At 54.5% G+C, this 22,824-nt stretch overlaps 5 protein-coding genes across 7 annotated transcripts in view; 2 read left to right on the plus strand and 3 right to left on the minus strand.

Annotated features, from left to right (window-relative positions):
- Window positions 1-22,824, plus strand: part of LOC146420213 (uncharacterized) — a 90,939-nt gene that overhangs the window by 63,032 nt on the left and 5,083 nt on the right. The gene's annotated exons all lie outside the window — the stretch shown is intronic.
- Window positions 1-22,824, minus strand: part of LOC146420216 (serine/threonine-protein kinase pim-1-like) — a 147,013-nt gene that overhangs the window by 27,330 nt on the left and 96,859 nt on the right. The gene's annotated exons all lie outside the window — the stretch shown is intronic.
- LOC146420219 (maestro heat-like repeat-containing protein family member 6) lies at window positions 1,909-7,888 on the minus strand. 3 transcript variants are annotated; one of them, XM_085048556.1, is made up of 15 exons: window positions 6,966-7,888; window positions 6,634-6,692; window positions 6,371-6,487; window positions 6,038-6,186; window positions 5,610-5,757; window positions 5,178-5,365; window positions 4,948-5,085; window positions 4,582-4,696; window positions 4,272-4,427; window positions 3,887-4,063; window positions 3,599-3,754; window positions 3,341-3,442; window positions 2,852-2,954; window positions 2,515-2,571; window positions 1,909-2,203 (listed from the first exon to the last, which is right to left on the minus strand). In XM_085048556.1, the coding sequence occupies exons 1-15, from the start codon at window positions 7,084-7,086 to the stop codon at window positions 2,004-2,006; spliced, it is 1,986 nt and encodes a 661-aa protein (XP_084904682.1). In that variant the 5' UTR covers window positions 7,087-7,888; the 3' UTR covers window positions 1,909-2,003. The 3 variants fall into 3 exon arrangements, 2 of the variants coding, with proteins under 2 accessions (XP_084904682.1, XP_084904681.1); XM_085048555.1 differs by having other exon boundaries at window positions 6,634-6,698; window positions 6,966-7,887; XR_014849239.1 differs by lacking the exon at window positions 1,909-2,203 and having other exon boundaries at window positions 2,552-2,571; window positions 3,266-3,442; window positions 6,634-6,698; window positions 6,966-7,885.
- Window positions 12,174-13,810, minus strand: LOC146420220 (uncharacterized). The gene is made up of 3 exons (XM_085048590.1): window positions 13,778-13,810; window positions 13,266-13,585; window positions 12,174-13,099 (listed from the first exon to the last, which is right to left on the minus strand). Exons 1-3 carry the CDS (start codon window positions 13,808-13,810, stop codon window positions 12,640-12,642), a joined length of 813 nt encoding a protein of 270 aa, XP_084904716.1. The 3' UTR covers window positions 12,174-12,639.
- On the plus strand, window positions 18,173-21,076 carry LOC146420221 (inositol 1,4,5-trisphosphate receptor-interacting protein-like 1). Its single transcript, XM_085048549.1, has one exon. The coding sequence runs from the start codon at window positions 18,279-18,281 to the stop codon at window positions 20,061-20,063; it is 1,785 nt and encodes a 594-aa protein (XP_084904675.1). The 5' UTR covers window positions 18,173-18,278; the 3' UTR covers window positions 20,064-21,076.

Here is a 22,824-nt window from a genome sequence, read left to right on the forward strand (position 1 = left end):
CCAGAGGAGGTTCAGGTTGGCCAGGAAAGGGTGGTCAGGTCATGGAAGTGTCAGGAAAATTAATGCACAGACACCAGAGTTTTATGTCCAAAAAAGAGGCACAGGAGTCCTGTAATTTTATTCATTAATAAAGGGAGAAGTCATGGTCATTTCCCATATGCCTCAAATTACGTCTCTCAAATTGCTAGAGGACGCAGCCTCTTTTATCCTAATTTCCTGATCGCAGTTCCCTCTCTCTCTCCCCGTTGGCTGAGGTACTCGAGAGGTACAGACTTCCCTAATTGACTAATACAGATCCCCTTCGTAGATACATTCCCCCCGTATTCTTCTTTTCCTTGCGTATCTGTTCTTTTAGTTAAATCCAGGGATTTAACACAGTCTTGGCTAAGTCAACCAGAGGAATTCCTGTGGAATTCCTTCCCATTGTTTCTTCTCTCTCAGTATCTGGCTTTATCTACCAGCAGGCCCAGTTTGTTTGTAAAGACACTCCCTTCTCATTCCTTTCAGTAAGAAATACATGTAATTAATACATTGAAGTATGAATTAAATATTAATAATAAAGTATAAATTACATTATTTTTAATATATATTTTGGGATGTCAGTCCTGGGTGGGCAATGTCAGACATGGTGAGGTTGGGGGTGAGGAGCAGGTTGTCCAAACAGGGTCACCCCGCAAAAGACTCATTCTTCTACGTGCCTAGATCTCTTAAGGAGACATTCAGCATCAAGATCCCTTGGGGAATGGTTCTATCACCTCTTCATTGGACTGAAAAACAAAAAATACTCACTTAATTAAAAATAAAATTCATGAGAACTTTGAAATCTCCCTCCATAACAGCACTCCAAACGGACTCCAATGAGCTGCACAAGCCCCAGCCCTGCTTTCAGGGAGGTCACCCAGCGCAAAGCCAGCCATGGCACCCTGAAGGTGCCCACTGCACTCTCTTGTGTCCATGCCCCAGGAATGCCAGGAATGCTCTTGGCCCAGAGGGCTTTGCTCATGGCCCCTCTTGGGCTCAAAGCTGCTGCTCTTCTTGCTCACTCTTGCCTAAAGCCACAGAGCTCAGCCTCCCCACACCAACAGGAAGAAGATTCAATAGCCAGGCAGTGGAGTGCACGGCCTAAGGCTGAGGGGCTGGGGCCCAGTCTGGAGGAGAGGGAGGGCACACGCCCAGCCCCACAACTCCTGGGCCCACAGCTCTGAAAGGCCAGGACCAGGGATACATGCCTGATTTTGGGGATCCCTCCAGCTGTCTGCTGAGGGAGATGCCTTGGGGAAGCACCAGAGCAGCCGGGTGGCAGGAACAAAGCGGCTGCCTGGGGGCTGCTTCTGGCCTCTGACCCCCAGTTCCTCAGGGCTTCCCACCACCCCTTCCCCTCAGGGGCCTTCTGTCTCCAACCCCCTCAGACATCCCTTCCTGCCTTCCCATTGCCTTGTCCTGTCAGGGTCTCCACAGCATCTCATCCCTGCACAGCCTCCCACCGCCCTATCCCCTCAGGGTCTGCCCCAGCCTGGCCAACCTGCCCGGCAGCGGCACAGCCCCGCTGGAGCTCCAGAGGAGCCACAGCAAGAGGCACCTCGGAGCCCTTGGCAATGCAGCCGGCAGCACACGGGCAGGACACAGATGGCACTTCCTGGCTGCCAGAGGGCTTGTGGCCATCTCCAGGCACAGTCTTGCAGGGATCCCCGCAGCTCCGGCCTCTGCCCACTCGCTCTGGCGTAAGTGTTAAGGCTTCAGCAGGACCACCAAAGGCCAAGGGGCTTCTGGCCACTTTCCCTTCCACACTGCAAGCCCGGGCAACCTGCTGAGCACAAGCACCCTTTTTCCCCCTCTTCCCTGCCCTGGGGCAGACACTGGGCACCGAAAGAAAGATCCTGGGAGTCTGTGTATTAGAACACATTCTATATTTACACAATAAAGAAACTGAGTAGAAGAAAAGAAGAATCCTAAAGAAAATTCCGCGATGGCTCAGGTGGCCCCAGCAGCCAGAGCCCTGCAGATCAGCTCTCCACAAAGCTCCAGCAGCACAGCCAGCCACGGCCCCACAGACGAGGCCGTGTCTGCCATGCGCTCTGGAGTCGATCGCGCAGCTTCGAGAAGATGGAGAAGGGAGCTGTCTCTAGCGCTCGCATGATGTATAGAGTCTGCAGAGCCAGGTTGGAGATGGCAGGGCTGATGTCACTTGTCATGTGTTCAAGGGCTGAAACAGAGAGGAAGAGAGCCACGGTCAGAGCCTGGATCTGCAGGGACCCAAGGAGACCCTCCTGCCCGGGCAATCCCAGCCAGCTCTTGCCATGGCCAGGAGGGAGCAGGGAGCAAGGGGATCAGCCGGAAGGTGCTGGCCACGAATCCCCCACGTGGCCCTGAAATCTCTCTGTGCTCTGCCCAGGACGTCCCTCGTCCACACAGGGAGCAGAGCCCTCCGCAGCCGGGGCAGGGATTGCAGCTGCCTGCCCAGCAATTGCAGCTCCCCCTGAAAAGCCCTGCTGACGCCTCGCTGCCCTCACTCACCTATGCAGACGAACCGGAACTGTCCTGACTGCCCCCTCAAGCGCCGCCCGGCCATCCCTGGGAACACAGAGCCTGTCACAGCCCCAGCGGCACAGCTCCCCCACACCGGCGCCGCCAGCCCTGTGGCCGCACGGCCTCCTGCGCCGGCAGGGCTCAGCCCGGGCCCTTGCCGCGTCGTGCCGCCCGAGGAAGGGCAGGGCTGCGAGAGGAGGGCGGCAGCAGCCCCGAGGGCAGGCGGCGCTCCACAGCCCCGGGCCGGATGGCGCTGGCGGGGCAGCAGGCGGGGCTGGGGCCGAGCTGCGGCGGGGCGGGGAGGGAGCCCGGGCTCGTGGCTCACCGATGAACCTGATGGCTGCCTCTCGCAGGGGCTCCTGTGGGCTGTCCAGGTACGGCACGGCCTGGTGCAGGTGCTTGACCCTTCGGCTCACGTCCTCTGCCAGCTGGAGAGAGGGAGTGCCAGGAGGGAAGGTTTGGCGTGGGTTTTGCCCCTTGGCCGGACTCTCCCTGCAGCCAGCCCTGGCCTCCCCTGCTCGCACAGCCCAGAGGTGCGGCCAGCAGCCGCTGGTGCCGGGCTTTGGAGGGGGCAGAGGGCCGGGTGCTGCCCGGGGAGCCTCTGTGCCACCCCACTGCACAGCCCAGCTGGGCTGGAGCTCCATGGACACCCGGCTCGGGGCCAGAGCAGCCTGGAGAGGAACCCACATGGCCTCTGGGTGCAGCAGTGGGCAGGGGCACAGCTGCCAGCCCCACGCACTGAGCACCGTGGTCAGGGGCCTTCTCCAGGCTGAGGCTTCCAGGCCGTCCTTTGGGGCTTCCAGGCACTCCTTACCAGACACTCGCTGAACTTCCACAGCTCCTTCTTCTTCACCAGCTTCTTCAGATCATTCCTCTTCAAGAACTCGGTTGCACGAAGCAGTGTTGACCAAGAGACCTGGAGAGCAGCAGAGACACGGAGATGGCACCGCAGCCCAGGGCACAGGACCCGTGTCTGTGTGCCCAGGCCAGGAGGCTGCAGCCCGCGAGGCACCAGGGCAGGAGGCAGCTGAGCTCCATCCCAGGGGGACACCAGCAGCCCCTCAGTCCTTACGTCTGCCACTTCATGGTTCTCATCATGGCAGTGGAAGAAGAGTGGCAGCAGGCTCTGACGCACAGCTAACTTGAAAGGCTTTTTTCCCTCTTCCACGAAGTAATTAATGATTTCTTGAAAGAGGATCATGGAGAGAAGCTGCACATGGCTGTGTTCCTGTATGAAAGGAGAAAAAAGGGCTTCAACATTGGCAGCTCCCGGCACACGTGGGCGCAGGCCTGAAAATCCACAGGACACCAAGTGTCCGGGCAGCACCCAGTGCCCGTGGCTGGGGGCACAGAGCCTTACATTGTCAAAGAGTGGCAGGAGTGCCTCAGCCATCTGCAGGGCGATGGGCCTGGGTATCGGAGTGCCCTTGTCCGAGACTGTGAAGCTGAGTACACTAAGTGTCATGGCGAGCACATCTGCATCTGTGTCCCACAGGAGCTTGATGAGGTTTTCAGTCACGCTACACACTCTGCTGGCCTGTGCAGAACATAAGTCTGTGAAACCCCAGCCTGTTAGCAAAGGGCCCAGAGGCCAAAGGCCTGTCCCAAAGCACTTGGGCAGCTGAAGCAGGAGGCAGGAGAGCTGGGAGCAGCTGCCTCAGCTCCCAAAGCCCAGCCAAGCCCAAGCGACTGTGTTCCCCAGCCCCATGCTGCCAGCATGGCTTGCGCCACTGTCCCCTTCTCACCATCGAGGGATCGTAAGTGAGCTGGAGGAGGGCCCTGAGAGCCAGGTGATGCCTCTCCCTGCAATCACTCTGCAGGTTCTTTGCCATGATCTCCAGGATGCTGTCACTGCATTCACCCAAGTCCAAGTCCAAGTCAAAGTCCAGGCACTCCAGGATCTGAAAGGCACATCACAGTGACGGGTGCCAGCTGGCAGGAGCCGTCCAGGGCTGGGCCCAGGCAGCAGCACAGGGCATGGCTCAGGCCCAGGCAGCCAAGAGGACAGAGAGCTGGGAGGCAGCTGAGTGAGGCAGCGCTGGCCTTCAGGCTCACCTCCACAAGGAACACCAGGGCAGGAAGATCCCAGGGTGATTCCTCCCTGCTGAGCAGCCTGAGGAGGTGCAGTGCAATACCGGAACACAAGCGCGTGGATGCACTGCACATCTCACTGGAGGTGGGGAAAGGAACCAAGACTCTGAGGTGGGAGGGCAAACCTCTGCCAGGCCTGACTCACACAGGTCTGGTCTTTCCCCACCACCCTGTGAGCAGACATGGGGGGTGGCTGCTCCTGGGCCTTTTCCAGTCTGCTCGGCCGTCGCTCACTGACAAGGCCCTCTGGCCCATGGCCATGGGGGCTGTGAGTGGCACGCTGGGCACAGGGCATGAATGCCAGGGGTAATGGGGAGAAGGGTTTCTCACCTGGCCAGCACACCCATGGCATAGTGCTCGGTGTCAACACAGAGCAGTGTGTCCCAGCCACACTTGCATTCCATTGCCACCACCACATGCTCACACTGGAGAAGGCAGAGCAGGGCCTTCAAGGTCTGCACTGCAAACCTGTGTACAGAGCAAAGCCCAGGTCATGATGCTGGCAGCACTGGCTCCTGCCCTGGGGACATGGGAGGGACAGGAGGACTGGCATGGAGCACCTGTTGGGGTTGGTGGCAAGGCCGTGTTGCTGCTGGCATTCCTTCCAGAAGGTATCGACCTCATCTGGCATATCCGATGTGCTGAAGAGCACTTGGAAGAGCAGGTGCACAAAGAGGCGGGGGAAATACAACGTCACTGCATGTGGGCAGCAGGGCACCTGGAGAATCTTCCAGATCACCACAGTTGCCTGCAAAGGACAAAGCACCCTGAGACAGCGCTCAGTGCCAAGGTGTCCATGGGGCAGGGCCCGAGTGCGGGAGGGAGAGGCCAGGGGAGATGCAGGGGGAGCACCGGGCCTGGTGCCCCTGAGCTGCCCCTAGCCCAGGTTTCAGCCCAGTGCCTGAGGCAGGGAGATGCACTGGGGGAAGGAGGATGGAGAGCTGCTGGAGAGGTGGCCTGGGGGCGAGCAAAGGCCAGTTCCAGGAACTCACAGCCAGGGCAAAGACAGGCGTGTTGTCCCCATCAGAGGTGCACGTGCTATGCTCTGGCCAGCTTCCCAGCACATCGACAAGTGTCAGCAGCACTGGCTGTGCAGTCCTGCTCAAGGACATGATCATCCTCCACATGGTCATAGCAGCTCTGTGGGATCAAAGCTCTGTGTCAAGTGAGTCTTGGCCACCAGCCCTGCCTCTGTCCACTGCCACTCACTGGCAGCACCAAGGCAACCCACCCCTGTGGGGACAGGCCCCTGAGGGTCAGGGAGGGAGCATGGCAGCAGGCTTGGGGGCTGACATGCCAAGGGCCGGGAAATGGAGGAGCCACAGGGCCCTGGAACTCCCCATTTGTCAGACACCTGGTACAGGTTTCACAGGGTAATGGACTGGGGAGCCCTGAGCTCTCTGGGCAGGTGGCCCTGTACCTGTCACACGATGGGGCCACACGCAGGAGAGTTATCACCACATCAACGGGGTGTGCCTTGGTCAGTTCCAGCAGGGCCATGTCCAGATTGTGCTCACCAGACTCACTGGACACGAGCCACTGGTGGATGTACCTCACCATGGCGGGCACCTGGAGGAGGCCCAGGGAGAGTTGGAAAGCTGCCAGAGGAGAGAAATGTCCCCAGCTTCCCCAGAGAAGTGCTTCCCTTGCCACCACACTGGGATGGCCTCAAAGGCTTCAAGGGACCAGCAGGCGTGGCTTGGGAGGCCAAGGAATTCCCGGGGGGCTCCAGCCCTGGCTGCAGGCTGCTTACCTGCTCTGGAATGGAGACACCCTTCTTCACAAGCAAATCCAGCAGGGCAGCACTGGGGTCAGCGCTGTTGACATCAGAGTTTGCCATGGACCCGGTGCCCATGTCGCTGGTCTCTTCCTGCCAAATGCACTTGATGAATTTGCAAGTCATGGGCAGGAGAATGAAGGGCAGGAAGAGAGGGATGTTCCACGGAGTGCTCCAAGTGCAGTGCTCGGCTGAGCAGGGACAGCAGGCCCAGCCCAGGTGGGGATGGCTGCAGCTACCTGCGCTGTTGTGCGGAAGAGGCCACGGGCAGCATCCTGCTCTCGTGTCTGGTCCATGCCTGCATCTGGCAAAGAGCAAGCACAGCCAGAGCTGAGGGGCTGCAGGAGAGGCCGGAGAGCACAGGCCAGCCCTGCACTGCCCAGGCAGGGACAGCCCCGGGCTGCCTAGGGGATGGGGCACGGCTGCGGGGGGTGGCAGCCCCGGCCCCTCTTCTGTCTTGCCCGTGGGCATGTCCCCAGCAGATGGGATGGGATGGGATGGGATGGGATGGGATGGGATGGGGCCAGGCTGGCTGCAGGCACCAGCCCTATGGCCCAGCTCTGCCACTCACCCCCCTGCATCAGCGACAACTGCTCCACCTCTCCAGGCTGTTGTGCTGGGGCAGCTCCAGCACCTTCTTCCTCCTCCTTCACCCAGGCCAGCTTGGGTGCACTTGGGGGTCTCTGCTCCATGTCACTGACTGGATTTAAGGCTACTTGCAGGAGGGATGCCTCAGGAAAGCTCCGGGTCGGCAAGTCCTGCAGTCGAGCCTTGAAGGCACCTGCAAGAGAAAAGTCTTGGGAAGGCTACAGGACAGCAAGTCCTGCACTCTGGTCTGGAGAGCTCCTGCCAAAAGGACCGGAGACTCCTCGCCAAGGATTGTGGTCAGCAAGTTCCACGGTCTGGCCTCAAGGGCACTGGCCGTGGGGATGGGAGATGCCTCGGAAGAGCTCCGGGCACCAAGTCCTGCAGTCTGCCCTCGAGGGCACCTGCAGAACAGAAGCCTCGGGAAGGCCACTGGTCACCAAGTCCTGTGGTCTGTCCACGAGGTCACCTTCAGGAGTAACTCCTCGGAAAAGCTCTGGGTCAGAAAGGAACAAGTGTGCTGTGCGGGGAATCCTCACGACACCGCTCTGTCCCGTCCTGTCCCGTCGCGTGCTCCGAGCACAGTGGCGTGGCCGTGTCGTTGCCAGCACCTATGTCACGACGTGTCACAAAGGGGGCCCTTGGACACCCTGTCCCGGTTCCATCCCATGGTGACCATGCTGCGCCGTGTCACAAAGGGCCCTTGCACACACTGCCGCCTGCCCTGGGGCTGCCCCCAGCCCGCCCAAAGTGGCCCAGGTTGGAAGGAATCCGTTGCCCCGAGCATCTAAGGCAGCCCGACAGGAACCTTAGGAACGGCTCAGACAAGAAGCAAACGCTGCCCTGCTCTGCGGGCTCAGGGCAGCAGAAGGAGCCCCCACGGCTGCCGACGCAGCTGCAGCGGGAAGGGCACAGGACCTTGTACAGAAGCTGGCACGGCCTGCTTGGGACAAGTCCCAGCTGCTGCCCATCCTAAATGCAGGGGTGTGACACACACAAGGAACATGTGGGCCAGGGCACAAATGCTGCTCTGAGCCCTGGGGCCCGGGGAGCACTGCAGTCAGTAGGTGTGGCAGAGTCCCCGCTGAAGCAGACCTGCCACCCCCCGAGCCCTGGCAGCACCGGTGCCCATCTGCTGCCCCAGAGACCTGTGCTCCCGGGGGGCTTCTCTGCCAGAGGGCAGCCAAAGCCAGCGGGCATTGGTGTCTGTGCTCCTTCCTGCAGGTGGCCCTTGGCAGGAGCACTTGGAGCCACTGGTGGCAGCACTTGGTATCTGTCAGAAGATCTCAGTCTGTCCTGGAATTATCTTCTCGTTGAAGCGATCTCGTGCAGCACACAAATACCTCTGCCGCAAAGGCACAGAACACCCTGGCATTTGATTATGCTACATTCTGGAAAGTGTTACTTCCCATTGCTCAACTCAAGGAGCTCAAAAAAGCTACAAACTACCCAAATCCATTGGTATGGCCTGAGAATGCAAAAGATTTGCTGGTTGGCTTCTTGTCTCAAACCAGCAATTAATTTACCTTAACGTCATCCATTGGGAGTCACTTACAAAAACCAAACAATAATCAGAGGCAAAAAAAAAAAAAGGCCATTCTTTGGTTTGCAAAGGGTTTTCTATGAAGGGATAATAATATAAAATATCTCTTCAGGAACAAAAGTTCTCAAGGAATGAAGGTCCCCTCAGTGTTACAAAAGCACCCCAACCAAATGAGTATACTGCAAAAAGACAAATCCTCTCTCTGACACAGACACCAAAGTGGCCAATAAAGTGCAGCTCTCCCGTCCTCTTCCCTGCATGAGAATCAGGACCACTAACAGAAGTCCCAGATATTCTTTCTGCCCTCTGTAAGCAAAGCTGTGCAAAACCACAGATGCTGCCTTGGAGCTGAATCAGATTCCAGCCTAGACCTCTCAGCTTCCAGACAACTCCTTCCCTAATAGGCCCACTAACACCAGGCTCCCCTAAACAGTCCCACAGGACCCCTTAACACCCTGCCAACACCCCCACCTGGCCTGATCCCTCTGCAGAGCCTTCCCACCCTCCCGCAGACCCCCTGGTTCCCTGCAGATGCCGTGGGATGGCACTGTGGAGGATTTGCTCCAAGGCCTTCCCCGGTACCAAGCTCAGGCTGCCAGGCCTGTGGTTCCTGGCTCATCCTTCCCACCCTTCCCGTGCACGGGTGTTACACTGGCTCATTTCTGAGCAACTGGGATTTCTTCAGTTAACCAGGACTGCTGGTAAAGGGTTGAGAGCAGCTTGGCAAGCTCTTTCTCCAGCTTCCTCTTTACTCTCGGCTGAGGTAGAACATCCCACAGGAAAGCAACTGGCGCCACAAGGTGTGGGAGGCATGGCTCAGATTCGGGGAGAGCCCTGAGCACTGGTGTGTCCTGAGGGAATGCCCTTGCTCCCTGCAGCACAGCGGGTGGAGGCTGGGAAGGGATGAGGTGCTGCGCAGGCCCTGAACGGGACGAGGCAGCGGGAAGGCACAAAGGGAGGTGTGTGAGGGGAGGCTGGCAGGAGGCTACAAGGGGCCAGGAGGCCCATGTGGGGCTGGGGTGCTGGGAAGCCCTGAGGAATTGGGTGTCAAGAGGCCCTAAGCAGCCCCCAGGCAGCTGCCTTGTTCCTGACAGCCCAGCCAGCTGCTCTGGCGTTTCCCCGAGGCACCTGCCATGCCTGTGGCACAAGGCCTGGAGGCTGAGCCTCAGCAGGAGGGAGGGAGGGAAGGTGGCTGGGGACACCGCTGAGGTGCCCAGGCTGGGGACAAGGAGGGCAAGGGGGCCCTGCCGGGGCACGGCCACTGGGTGCTGCCAACAAGGGGCAGTGGGCAGAGGCAGGGCTGGCAGCCAGCCTGGACCTCCGTGGCTGCCCGTATTGCTTTGTTGAGATGGACGTACCCACACACACACTTGCAATCCAAAGCCAGAAGTAAAAGTTTATTATTTTCTGCTGCTGCTCTTACACCTCTTCACAATTACTGTGGCTCATTAAGATTGGCTGCTAGCAAACAATAACAAAGCTGTCTAGCAAACAATGACCATTGAGGCAGTAATACAATTAGCTATACAAACAAAAATATAGTTGGTTGCATATTATATGCAAGTTCCTTCTTGTACACACTTAATGTTCCATAACAAGAACATCTTCTCCTTGTGTCCAGAACATCTTCTTTCATTGATTATCTTTTTGGATTTCACTGTGAGTTTCACTGTAATGGCAAAATCTCACAAGTAAATTCCAACTGTATTTAAGTCAAACTCTGTAAAGCCTACAAACCAACTGTCAGCCTCATCAGTCTCCCTCCAATATTCCCAAAGAAATGCAGGAGTGGCTCCTGCTCTGAATGAGCCTTTTGGGTTTGGGAGGGTGGGGGGAGCAGGGCCTCCCTTCCTGGCTGGCATGGACATTCCAGGGATGCATTTCCTGCTCTTCTTCTCTAGGAATTTCAGCAGCAGGGCTGGAAGAATCAGATGGGAAAATCGAGCGGCCCTGGAAGTTGGTTTTTTTTGGGATATAAAATTTTCCTGGCATGTTTTAGGCCATGAGCTCCTTTCTCAGGAATGTCCAGTTCTGCTCCATGCCCTGTCCCATCCCAGCAACCAGCAAAGGGCAAGGGAGGGTCTTCTCCTTACTCCACGACCATGGGGAGCTCTAAGTCCTGGGATCTCCATCTCATTCTCCATCCCGTCCCTGCACAGCCTCCCACCACCCCATCCCCTCAGGGTCTGCCCCAGCCCGGCCAACCTGCCCAGCAGCAGCACAGCCCCGCTGGAGCTCCAGAGGAGCCACAGCAAGAGGCACCTCAGAGCCCTCGGCAATGCAGCCAGCAGCACACGGGCAGGACACAGATGGTGCTTCCTGGCTGCCAGAGGGCTTGTGGCCATCTCCAGGCACAGTCTTGCAGGGATCCCCGCAGCTCCGGCCTCTGCCCACTCGCTCTGGCGCAAGCATTAAGGCTTCAGCAGGACCACCAGAGGCCAAGGGGCTTCTGGCCACTTTCCCTTCCACCCTGCATGCCCAGGCAACCTGCTGAGCACAAGCACCCTTTTCCCCCTCTTCCCCCCTGCCCTGCAGACACTGGGCACCGAAAGAAAGGTCCTTGGAGTCATTGTATTAGAACACATTTTATTTTTACATCCTAAAAAACAAAGAAAATGTTTAAAGAAAAGAGGAGTTCCCCGCAGTCTCAGGTGGCCCCAGCAGACAGAGCAGGCAGATCACCTCTTCCTCCTGCAGGTTGGTGCTAAACCTCCCAAGCCCAGGTTGGTGCTAAACAAAGGGCGCTGGCTCAGGGTCATCCCCCGGCAGGGGCTGTGCACCCCCTCTGCCCCCTCCCCAAATTGCCTCCTGGGGGGAGCAGGAGCTGGGTCAGGAGCCCTGTGGGGAGGGAAAAGGGGGTGATACTGGGATGCAGGGGGGTAACCCACGCTCTGGGGGCACACACACGATCCCTGGGGACACCCCTCACCTTCTCCCCCAGTGTCAGGAGGAGGAACTCCAACATGGAGCCCTTGACTCCCAGCAGCATCTTAGGGGGCAGAATTTGGTGGCAGCTTTGGAGGTGTGGGTGGGTCATGACCACTCAAAAAATCCCTCGAAGCCCCACAGGCAATCCCAGATGCCTAAACAACCCCACAGCTCCCCCTAGGATCCTCCCAAACCACTCCCTGCAATATAAATGGTCCTAAGAGCTACCAAAACCCTTTCCGTCTTCCCCAAGACCCACCCAAATTCTCTCCAAGCCACACAGCCAGGCCAGGACCACAAAACTCCCTCAAGCACTCCGCCAATCCCCCTCACAGCACCACAAAAACCCCCAAGAGCCACAAAAGCCCCTCCCAATCCCCTCAGAAGCCCCTAAAGCCCCTCCCAGCCCATGACACTGACCAGGAGAGGTTGGTGGACAGGAACATCCACAGCTGGGAGCAGCTTGGGCACTTCAGCAGCAATTTGGGCACTTTGGGGGCACACCCTAAAGGGGGAGACCCAGGCCAGGGACGGGGACAGAGAAACGGAATTCCTGGAGAACAGATGCGCTCAAGTGGACATGTTCTGCTGGCACAACTATGAGATCATGGCCCTATCCCCGAGCCTGGGCAGCCCCAGAACACCCAAATCCTCCTGGATATCCCCCTGGATATCCCCCTGAACCCCAAAGTCACCCACAAATCCCAAGAAAATGATGCAGCTTTAGATCTTTTTGTTTAATTTCCTTAATTTTACCCCAATTTTTGTTGTTTTGACTGGATGAAGAAGGAAATTATTTAGATTAGAATATACATCCAGGATCATCCAGCATTGCTTGATGCCACTGGAAAAACAATTGGGACACTGCACGTGACATTTTTTAGGGGGTGTAACATTAATAAATCAGCTCTTCCCAATGAATTTTCAATGTCAGTCTGAGTCCCAATGGATGTTCCTGCCCCTGTGTTTGTCCAGGTGGCTACAGGGAATCAGGAGGACCTGGAAGCCACCAGTCAGGTGTCTTCCCAGTGTGGGTCCCTGGGAATGAGGGTCATCAGGGCTCTTCCCAACGTGTGTCATCCAATCGGGGGATGAAGTTGAAGCAGTGCATGAAGACCTTCCTGCACTGAAGGCACTCGCAGGGCTTCCCTTACCGGTGGCTCCGTTGGTGTCTCCTCATGTAAGAGCTCTAGGTGAAGCTCTTCCCACACTCAGGACACTCATAGAGTCTCTCCCCAGTGTGGATGCGCCAGTGGGTGATGAGGTGGAAGTTGTTCTTGAAGCCTTTCCTGCACTCAGGGCAGCAGAAGGGTCTCTCCCCTGTGTGAATATGATGGTGCAGAAGGAGGTTGGAGCTGCTCAGAAACCTCTTCCCACACTTGGAACACTCACAGGGCCTCTCTCCAGTGTGGACCATCTGGTGCTTCATCATGTGAGAGCTCCAGTTGAAGCTCTTCCCACATTCCCCACACTCATAAGGCCGTTCCCCAGTGTGGATTCTCTCATGGACAATCAGCTCAGACCTCCTGCCGAAGCTCTTCCTACATTGCCCACACTCAAAAAGCCTCTTGCCAGTGTGGATCCTGTGGTGGCAGATCAGGCTGTAGCTCTTGCTGAAGCTCTTTCCACATTCCCCACACTCACAGGGTCTCTCCCCAGTGTGGATGCGCTGGTGCTGACAAGGTGGGAGATGAGCTTGAAGCCCATCCTGCAGTCAGGGCAGCGGAAAGGTCTCTCCTCTGTGTGAATCCGCTGGTGCAGGAGGAGGTTGGAGCTGGTGTGAAACCTCTTCCACACTCAGAACACTTCTAGGGCCTCTCCCCTGTGTGGATCCTCTTGTGACAGATCAGGTTGGAGGTCTCGCTGAAGCTCTTCTCACATTCCCCACACCTGTAGGGATCCTCCCCATCATGAAGATTCTCGTGGACCTCCAATTCAGAACTCCAGCTCAAGTTCTGGTTGCCTACCTGGCACAGGGGGGTTGTTTCCTGCTCAGAGCACCCTAGGCTGGGTTTGCAGCCCCTCCTTGTGCAGCATCTCCAGGACTTTTCCTCCCTGTTCAATTCCTGTGTCATGGAGCCATTCAAAAGAGCCTCTTTCACGAGGTTCTGCCGTAAGGACTTGTCCTCCCTGGTCTCTGCCCTCAGCTCATTGCCTAGGGGAGGAAGAACAAGGAGAGGATTTGGGATTTGCCTCCATGCCAGGAGGAAGGGGAAGGAGATCCCCCAATCCATCCCCAGCAGGACAGTGTCAGCAGCAGGGCTGTGCTGCAGCCAGGGGTGATGCTGGGCTGGGAGATGGAGAAGAGAGGGGAAAGGGGCAGTGACTTCCTCCTCACCTGCCTGGGGGTCCTGGGGCATTTTCTTCTTCCTCGCAGCCTCCTTCTCCATCCGGCCCAGGTTTGGGCAAAGGAAATCCTGGTTTGGGTACAAAAAAGGTGTGAGTGCCTTGGGCTGGGGGTTCCTCCTGCCCTATTCCAGCTCTAGAAGTCACCAAGTGTTTTGCATCTATAAAATCCTCCAAAAGTCAGGAATGAGTTCAGAAAAAGCCTCCCAGGAATTCCCCCTTTCCAGTCTCCTGTCTTTGGGGTTCTGGGGTTCCTCCTTCTCAAAGCTGCTGGCCTCCCGTGGGTCCTAGGGATCCCCTTCTCCTGGGTCCTGCTTAGGGATGCTGCGGGGTTTCGGTGCTCCCAGGGGTCCCTTCTTCCCTGATTGTGCTTTGGCTCCCAGGGTTCCCAGGGTCCCCCTCTTACGGCTCCCCCCACTCCAGGCACTTGGGGCTTCCCCCTCTCCCCATCACCCCTTTCAGTGTCACAGTGTCCCAGCCCTGCCTCATCTCCAGCCTCCCCCACCCCTCCAGGCTGCCAGGGATCCCCCAGCTCTGGTATTGCCCCTCTCTGCTCTCTCCACTCTGGGAGTCCTGTGTTCCACCCTCCTGGCTCTCTCAGGGATCCCCAAAACTGATGTCAAGGTCGGAAAATACCCTGAAGATCACACAGTCCAACCCAAACCTAACACTGCCTACTCCACCAATCAGCCAGGCCCCCCAAATGCCAAATCCACATGAACTGAAATCTTTCTGAGGGTGCTGACTCAGCCATTTTCCTGGGTAGCCTGTTCACAAGCTTGATATCCTTTTTGGTGAAGGAATAATTCCTAGAGATCCAATCGAAACCTCCCATGGAGCAACTTGAGGTAATTTCCTCTGGTCGTATGGTTGGTTTCCTGGGAGAATACACTGACCCCCAGCTGGCTACAACCTCTCTTCTGGGAGCTGGAGACAACCATAAGGTCCCCACTGAGGTGCTTTTTCTCTGTGCTAAACATCCCCACCTTCCTCAGCCCTTCTTCATCAGACTTGTGCTCCACACCATTCCCCAGCTCCATTGCCCTTCTGTGCACACACTCAAGCACCTCCATGGTTTTTTGTCATGAGGAGCCCAAAGCTGAATGCAGGATTTGAGGTACAGCCTCACTGGTGCCCCTAACACAGATCTAAGAGCAGTGTCCAGTTGCTTCTTTAGGACCAACAGGCCTAGGCAGCCCATCCTCCTAGACACCCTGTGCACTGGCTTCTACCTGGATGCACAGAAAGAAGCTTCTGGTTCAGCCGACTGCTGAGAGACACGTGGCAGCATTTGCCTCAGTCACACAGTTGGCATTTAGAGCTGCTCCCTCCCAGACGCTCTTGCAAACTCAGGCTGACCAACGCTGAAGAAAACCTCCATGTCAAGGTGTGGTTCGGGGTGCGGCGAGGCGCCTCAGACATCTTTGTGAGCAGCCAGCCTAGAGGGTCTGGCACCCCAAGAACAACACGGTCTGAGACCTACGGTGTGGCAGAGATGAAGTTCTTCAGGCACACGGCCAGGCAGGTGCCCCAGGACTGCTCGCACCTCAAATGCCTGCAGCTCATGGCCTGTGTTCTTGAGCGCAAGCACTTCTCCACCTTTTCCCTGAAGTACATCTGGAAGACCATCGTCATGCGCCTGCTGAACGCCGTCCCGCTGTCGCGGTGGCACAGCAGAGAGTTCCTGTTTCAGCTCTCAGATATCCTGGAGCACCTGCGCTTATCCCTGGAAGAGAAACACCTTGACCACTTTATTGTGGGCAGCCAGAGGCTTCCGGAGGAGATCAGGTTGCCCCGAGATGTACGAATGGCTGAGCCACCCAACATCTTCCATGGCCTGGCGCAGGATCCGGCCGCCCACTCCGAGGCAATGGAAGCTTACCTGGATCTGCGCCGTCGCCTGGCAAGAGTGCTGGCCTACGGCCACTGTTAGCGGGGCTCGTGCGCAGGGCTGTGCTCGTGGGGCTCGCGGCTGGTGGCAGAGCAGCAGCTCGTAGTGCTGGGAAAGAGAGAGGAGTGTGTGCGATACATGGAGAGACGGAGAGATAGATGTGTATATAACTATAGTATATATATGTATAACTACCAAGATTTTTATCAACAAATGAATGTTTAAATAGATACATATTATAAAGTTTATTACTTCCATTAATTTTATGAAAAAATTTAGCACATGTATAGTTCCACTACCTGTTGCGATTTCTGTGACACATATTAATGCTCTGTAGTTACTGCATTTACAACAGGCAAGATTTTTATGAAAAAGACATATTTGTAAAATAGATATTATACACATATTGTATTTAATCCAAAACAATAATACAATAAATAATATTTAAATACAAGAAAATATTGTTTATATCTAAATATTACATCATTACCCAGAATCATATATTTTAAATTACATATATAGCAAACGTATAAATTTAAACACTGAAAATCACTATAATAAATAATATATTAAACCAATATAAATTTAGCATATAAATTGTGTCACTATATGTTATGACACATACAAACACTCTAAAGTCCGTGAATTTCTGACAGGCAAGATTTTTATTACATAGATATATTTCTTAAATATATATCTAATGCATATCATGTCTAATATATCATATTTTCCTATGGAAATACAGCCATATACAGTGTCACTATCTGTTGGGACACATAGTAACGGTCCCATAGTTAGTGTATTTATCACTGGCAAGCCTGCAAATGCTTTGCTCTTGCTTGAATAAAATGCAAAATTGCAGAATCTGGATCGTGTAAGATTTTATTGATCTCAGTCTGACCTCTAGTATTGGTAAATCTCACCAGTTGTGAATCTGGGCTGGTGAACAATCTCCTTGAACTCAAGCAAACTTGCAGTGCTGAACTGTTTCTAATCACAAATTAAGCCCAGCTGCCCCTGGGATCACAGAATCACAGAACACCTTGCCTTGGAAGGGTCCTTAACAATCACCTTGTTCCAAGCCTGCTGCCATGGGCAGGGACACCTTCCACTCTCCCAGGTTGCTCCAAGGCCCAAGCAGCCTGGCCTGGAGCACTGCCAGGGATCCAGGGGCAGCCACAGCTTCTGTGGGCAGCGTGGGCCAGGGCCTCAGCAGCCTCAGAGCCCACAGTTTGTGCCACACCTGCGGCCTCAGCCCGCCCTGTGTCAGTGGGAGGCCACTGGCCCTGGTGCTGTCCCTGCAGGCCCTTGCAAACAGCCCCTCGGCAGGTCTGCCGTGGCGCAGGGACTGACAGGCCGCAGGAAGGTGCCCCGGAGAAGCCCCTGGAGAGCACTGGGGGCCAGCAGTGCCACCAGCAGGGCAGCACGCACGGCCTGGCGCGGCCATCGGGGCGGGAGGGCACAGGGCGGGCGCTGAGGCCCTGCCGGCTGGAGCAGGGAGCTCTGCTGTGCAGCCGGCAGAGAGCCATGCCAGATGCTGCAGCAGCAAGGACACGGCGGGTCTGGAGGTGTTAGAAACCAGAGAAGAGCTTGAGAATGGCCACACAAGGGTTAGGGGGTCTCCCTCTGCGGAAAAACAATCAGCACTCTGGAGATTTACATGTGGAAAAGACAAGGAGGAGTCCTGAACCTTTACTGGAAAACAGGGGAGAGGCCATGGGGCATTTCCTACGGGGTCTCTCACATCGTTGGAGGATGTAGCCTCCTTTTTATCCTAATTTCCCAGGTGCATCACTTTCTTTCTTCCCTCATTGCCTGAAGTACATGGAAGGTGCAGACTTCCCAAATCACCTTTCTGTGGCCCTTCTAACATTCACCCTCTTGTTTTTTCTTATTTATCTTTTTTTTTTTAATATATCTAACCAAACACTATTAATAATTCTGCTAAGCCTTCGTACTTTTTGTCTAAGTTCAGGAATTTGTCATGGCCTTGGCTGAGGAACAGTCCGTGCCCAGGGAAATGACAGAGTCAGCACCCTCAGAAAGATTTAAAAGTCATGTGGATTTGGCATTTGGGGACCTGGCTGATTGGTGGAGTAGGCAGTGTTAGGTTTGGATTGGACTGTGTGATCTTCAGGGTATTTTCCAACCTTGACACCTCCGAGATTTAAGTGCAGCTCTACCAGTGTGGAGTCAAGGCTTGAACTCAATGATCCTCCAGGGTGCCTTCCACCAAGGATAGCTATGAGATTGCCAATGCAGGGCAGCTGATAAGAAAGACAAAAGAAGGACCAAAGGAAGTTCTTTGAAGAAGATTTACTCAAAGGCAGCCTTAAGCAGTACACCAGGGCCACTCGGAGTGGCTGAGCTGGGCTGGGGACAAAGAGTGGGGCTGGCCTGGCTGCGATGCGCTGTGGCACCTGTGACATCACGGGGGACGTGTCACAATGGAGGCAGCTATAAAAGGCCCCAGCAGGCAACGCTGCCCCGGCAGAGCCCAGGCAAGCGGTGAGTGCACACGTGGCAGGGAGGCTGGGCTGGACAAGGGCTGGGGCAGAAACGCTGCACCCGGGGGTGGGTTCTCCCTGTGCATGCAGGGACAGCCCCTCACAGGGGAGCCTTGGGCAGGGCACGCTGCTGCTGCTGCTGCTGCTGCTGCTCCTGGTGCAGCAGGACAGGCCTTGCTTCCTGCCAGCTCTCTGGGGCCCTTTCCTTCCTGCCCCCACATCCCTGTGATTTCTGCCACTGCTGTCCCCACTGCCACCTGCCTCCCTCCCAGCCCCACTCAAGGCCTTCTCTCCATCTTCCTGCAGACCATGGAGTCCTGGATATTCCTGGTCCTTGCTTTGGACACCCTCATTCGGAACCTGCAGCCCAATGGCGACGGTTTGGATGAGGAGACACTGCGTCTGCACGTGGAGTTGCGTGCAAAACGCATAGAAGAGGAGAGGATTCGGCTGGAGCGGGAGTTGGAGCAGCTGAGACTCCTGAATGAAAGGAGCTGGGCCTGGGGAGACCTGCTGGTGTCTGCCTTGCAGCACTGGCAGCTCTGGGCATTTGCTGGGCTCCTGGTCCTCTTGGCAGTATGGTTTATCTGGAGGGAAAGGAGCCTGAGGAGAGAGGAGAACGAAGAACAAAGAGATGGAGCAAATGAAGAAGACGGTGTTGGAAATCAAGTCATGAATATTGCTGCAAATGCACAGAACAATAATGACGCCAATGAAGTCGAAGACGAAGACCAGGAATCTGATGATAATATTGGAAGGATTCAAATGGAGCACCTCTGGTGGCCTTTACAGGACCTAGAGACAGGCTGCTGGTGGACAACTAACCTGATGGACGATTTCATAAATTACGCTGGACGCGTCTTATCTAACACTTTCCACCCGATGCTGGAAAGAGCCATTGGGATTGGCAGTGCCTTCGAGGGTTGGAGTCCCCGTGAGGAGGATGTTGTGTATCGCTTTCTTGTACCCATGACTCCTCCCCAAGGGCACTCCTTCCACCTGGAGATGTCCACTGCAAGGCGGAGACACATGAGGAACTTCCGTGTCCGCGTGGAGCTGGAGTGCACCTGCACAAGGGAGCAGCAGGCTGAGAACATGCTGTGCTTCCTCCACCACCCCGAGGAGGAGCTGAGGAGGAATCAGGATCCCAGCCTCCTTCACACCCTCTGCACTGGCTCCTACCTCGATGTGCAGAAAACAGCCTGCTGGTTCTACGTACTGCTGAGAGCAATCTGGCCAGCTTTGCCTCAGTCACACCACTGGCAGTTAGTGCTGCTGCCCTACCCACGCTCCTGCCAATTCAAGGTGACCAATGGCACAGAAAGCTTTCGAATTGAGTTGCTGTTTGGGGTGCAGCGAGGCGACTCAGACATCTTTGTTAGCAGCCAGTCTAGAGAGCTCCTCACCCCAAGCACATGGTGGCCTGAGACCTACGCCGTGGCAGAGATGAAGTTCTTCAGGCACATCGCCAGGCAGGCTCCCCCTGACAGCTTGCACCTCAAGTGCCTGCAGTTCTTCACGTGTCTTCAGCTGGGTTTTGGCTTTTCCACCTATACCACAAAGACCATTGTCATGTACATGCTGAACATTTTACCTGTGTCACAGTGGCGTAGGAGAGATTTTGTGAGACGACTTCTGGATATCAGTGAGGCCCTGCGCTCATATGTGGAAGTGAGACACCTCAACCACTTCATTGTGGGCAACCGGAGGCTTCCTGAGGAGATCACTTTGCCCCAGGATGTGCAAATGGCTAACTCACTCAATCTCTTCCATCACTTGGTGATGGATCCAGTTGCCCACTCCTATGCAAAGAGTAATTACATGGATCTGCGACAGGCTCTTACAAGAATCCTTTACAGGTACAATTGAAAGAACACTTAAAGGAGAAGAGGATATGTACAAAGACTTTGGCAAAGGCCCCACAGCCTCTCCTGCTGCCTCAGCAGATGGAGGGCCACCAGAGGGTTTTTTCTACCTCCTCCTATCATTCCATTTCCAAAACCAGTCACCCAGATCCACATGAAGCCCCACTTGCATACGACCTTTCCCACTCCTAAGAATGCAAATGAGGAGAGCACATGCCTTACACGCATGGCCAAAGTCACCAAACCCCACCTGTAACATGCAGTTGTTCCAGCCCTTTAGGAAAGGCCAAAAATGACAGTATGAAGCAAGTGAGAATGTGGGGCAGAAAAAGAAATAAGAAACTGGGGAAAAAACACTGAGAGGACAAACTAGCTCTGCTAGCCCAGGATTAGACAATGGACTGTGTGTCTCCTTGTCCCCGCAAGGGACACCTTTAGGTCAGCGTTGTACCAACTGTGTTGAAGCTGACCTGAAATCTTGTATATATAAGTATCTAGATTTTTATTTCCTAGATAAATATATATAAAGCATACATATTATAGAGTTCATTAGTTATCACATATAAAATTAAAATACAAGAAAACAAAACCATAGACTAAAATAAATAAAATCAATAGGAAAAAAAAAGTAATTAGTATATCATCACAAATAATAATTTAAAATGTTTGACGATTTTTATTTATTATTATGTATTGATTATGTATTAACTATGAAGATTTTTAATTATGGTTAAACAATAACAATATAGCACATATTTAGTGTTGTCACTATTTATTGTGACACTTAGTAACACTCTTAGTGCATTTATGTCTGGAAAGATTTTCAGAAAATAGATATATTGAATATACAGATCACGTGTATATAATATATTACAGCCATAATATTATTTTTATATACAATTAAAGCCATATAGAGTGTCACTATCTGTTGAGACACATAGTAATGATCCCATCATTAGTGTATTTATGAGTGGCAAGCCTGAAACTGCTTTGCACTTTCTTCAATAAACTACAATCATGCAGAATGTGGATTGTGTGAGATTTTATTGCTCTCGGCCAGACCTCTAGTATGGTAAATCTCATGAGTTGTGAATCTCTGCTTGTGAACAATCTCCTTGAACTCCACCAAGCTTGCAGTGCTGAACTGGTTCTAATCAGAAATTAAACACAAAAATTCTGACTCTCTCTATGACCAAAAAATTAACCTTCAAGATGCAACAGTCAAATATGAGTGTCCAAACAGAACGAGAACCCTGCCCTGTGCCCTCACAGAATCACTGAGGGTGGAAAAGAGCCCTGAGACCATGGAGTCCAAGCTGTGCCCGATGCCACCTGGATTTGGACAGCTCAGGTGCCAACCAGCCTTTCCAACCATGAGACACAAAGCAGTGGCAACGGGCAAGCAGGGAAACAGGGAGGCTTTACCCTTTCTCCATGGTATCAATGTCGGAGCGCAGCAGCTGCAGCTCCTCGGCGTTCTCCTGCTGCCGGGAGGAGAAGATGAGACGGTGGCCAGTCAGAGACAGTGGCCCCAGCCCAGCCGGCCCTGAGCGGCGGTGCAGCACCACATCTTCCTCTCGAGGGTCCTGATCAGCTCAGAGCTCCATGATGGACGGGAAGCCGGGGAGGGGCGGGGCCTGGGTCACATGGGGCGGAGCCGGGGCTCACGGTGGGCGGGGCATAGGCGAGGGGCGGGGCCTGGGCGATGGGGCGGGGCTTTGGAAGGAGCGGCAGTGCAGCGCAGCCCTGGCGCGGTCCCTGCGCGCTGCAGTCCGGTGCCGTCTCGCTCCTGCTGAAAAAGGAGAAAAAGCCAACAATTGAGCCTGGCCACCCCACACCGGAAATCCCCCTCGGGTTCTTCCTGAAAGCCACAAGTCATGGGTTGCGTCTTGCAAAGGGGCAAGGGAGCTGTGCGTTGTTTACAGGTGGTTGGTGAGAATGCCTGTGAGGAGCAGCATGTGCTTCTTTTCCTGGCTTGAGTGGACACGATGGCAGCAGCAGGTGGTGGTCACCTCCTCTCCCAGCTGGGACTCAGAATGGTGTTAAAGAACGTGGAAAGGCTGGACTTGAGTGATATTAATCCTGTGGTTTAGGTTAGTCACAGGCATAATTACCTTGCTAAATCAAAGTACACTGGGAAATGTGCATAATAATTAATAGAAGAGGGGGACAGACTTTATTAGAGTCACGTGGGAAGCCACCTTTTCCCCTTGTTGGCTTCCCTTTGGTCTCCATGCACAGAGAAATGGCCTTACTTCGTAAGCTATGAAGCATCTATATCTGCAGGGCAAGGAAATAGATCTTCTGAAAAAGATTAATAAATTAAAAATAATCATTAAAAAAAATGGGAAAGAGCATGGATTTGTTTTTATCCAATAATGAAAAGTAATCCAGATGGACTTGGCGCATTAAGATGTGCTGGATACAATCATGTGTGGTACTTTCCAGTTCTCCCTTTCCCAGGAAATGCAGACTTGGAACAAGATGGTTTTCCAGGACCCTTCTGTGATCACAGGGCTTGAGGGCAGCTGGGCTAATTTCGCATCAGAAAAAGTTCAGCACTGTAAGCTGGGTTGAGTTCAATGAGACTACTGATGAGCCCAGATTCACAGCTCATGAACTAACACTGCCTACTCCACCAATCAGCCAGGCCCCCAAATGCCAAATCCACATGACTTTTAAATCTTTCTGAGGCTGCTGACTCTGCCATTTCCCTGGGCACGGACTGTTCCTCAGCCAAGGCCATGTCAAATTCCTGAACTTAG

The sequence above is a fragment of the Lichenostomus cassidix genome, unplaced genomic scaffold, assembly GCF_008360975.1.
Source record: "Lichenostomus cassidix isolate B80296 unplaced genomic scaffold, HeHo_3.0 HiC_scaffold_44, whole genome shotgun sequence".
In the NCBI taxonomy this organism is placed as follows: Eukaryota; Metazoa; Chordata; class Aves; order Passeriformes; family Meliphagidae; genus Lichenostomus; species Lichenostomus cassidix.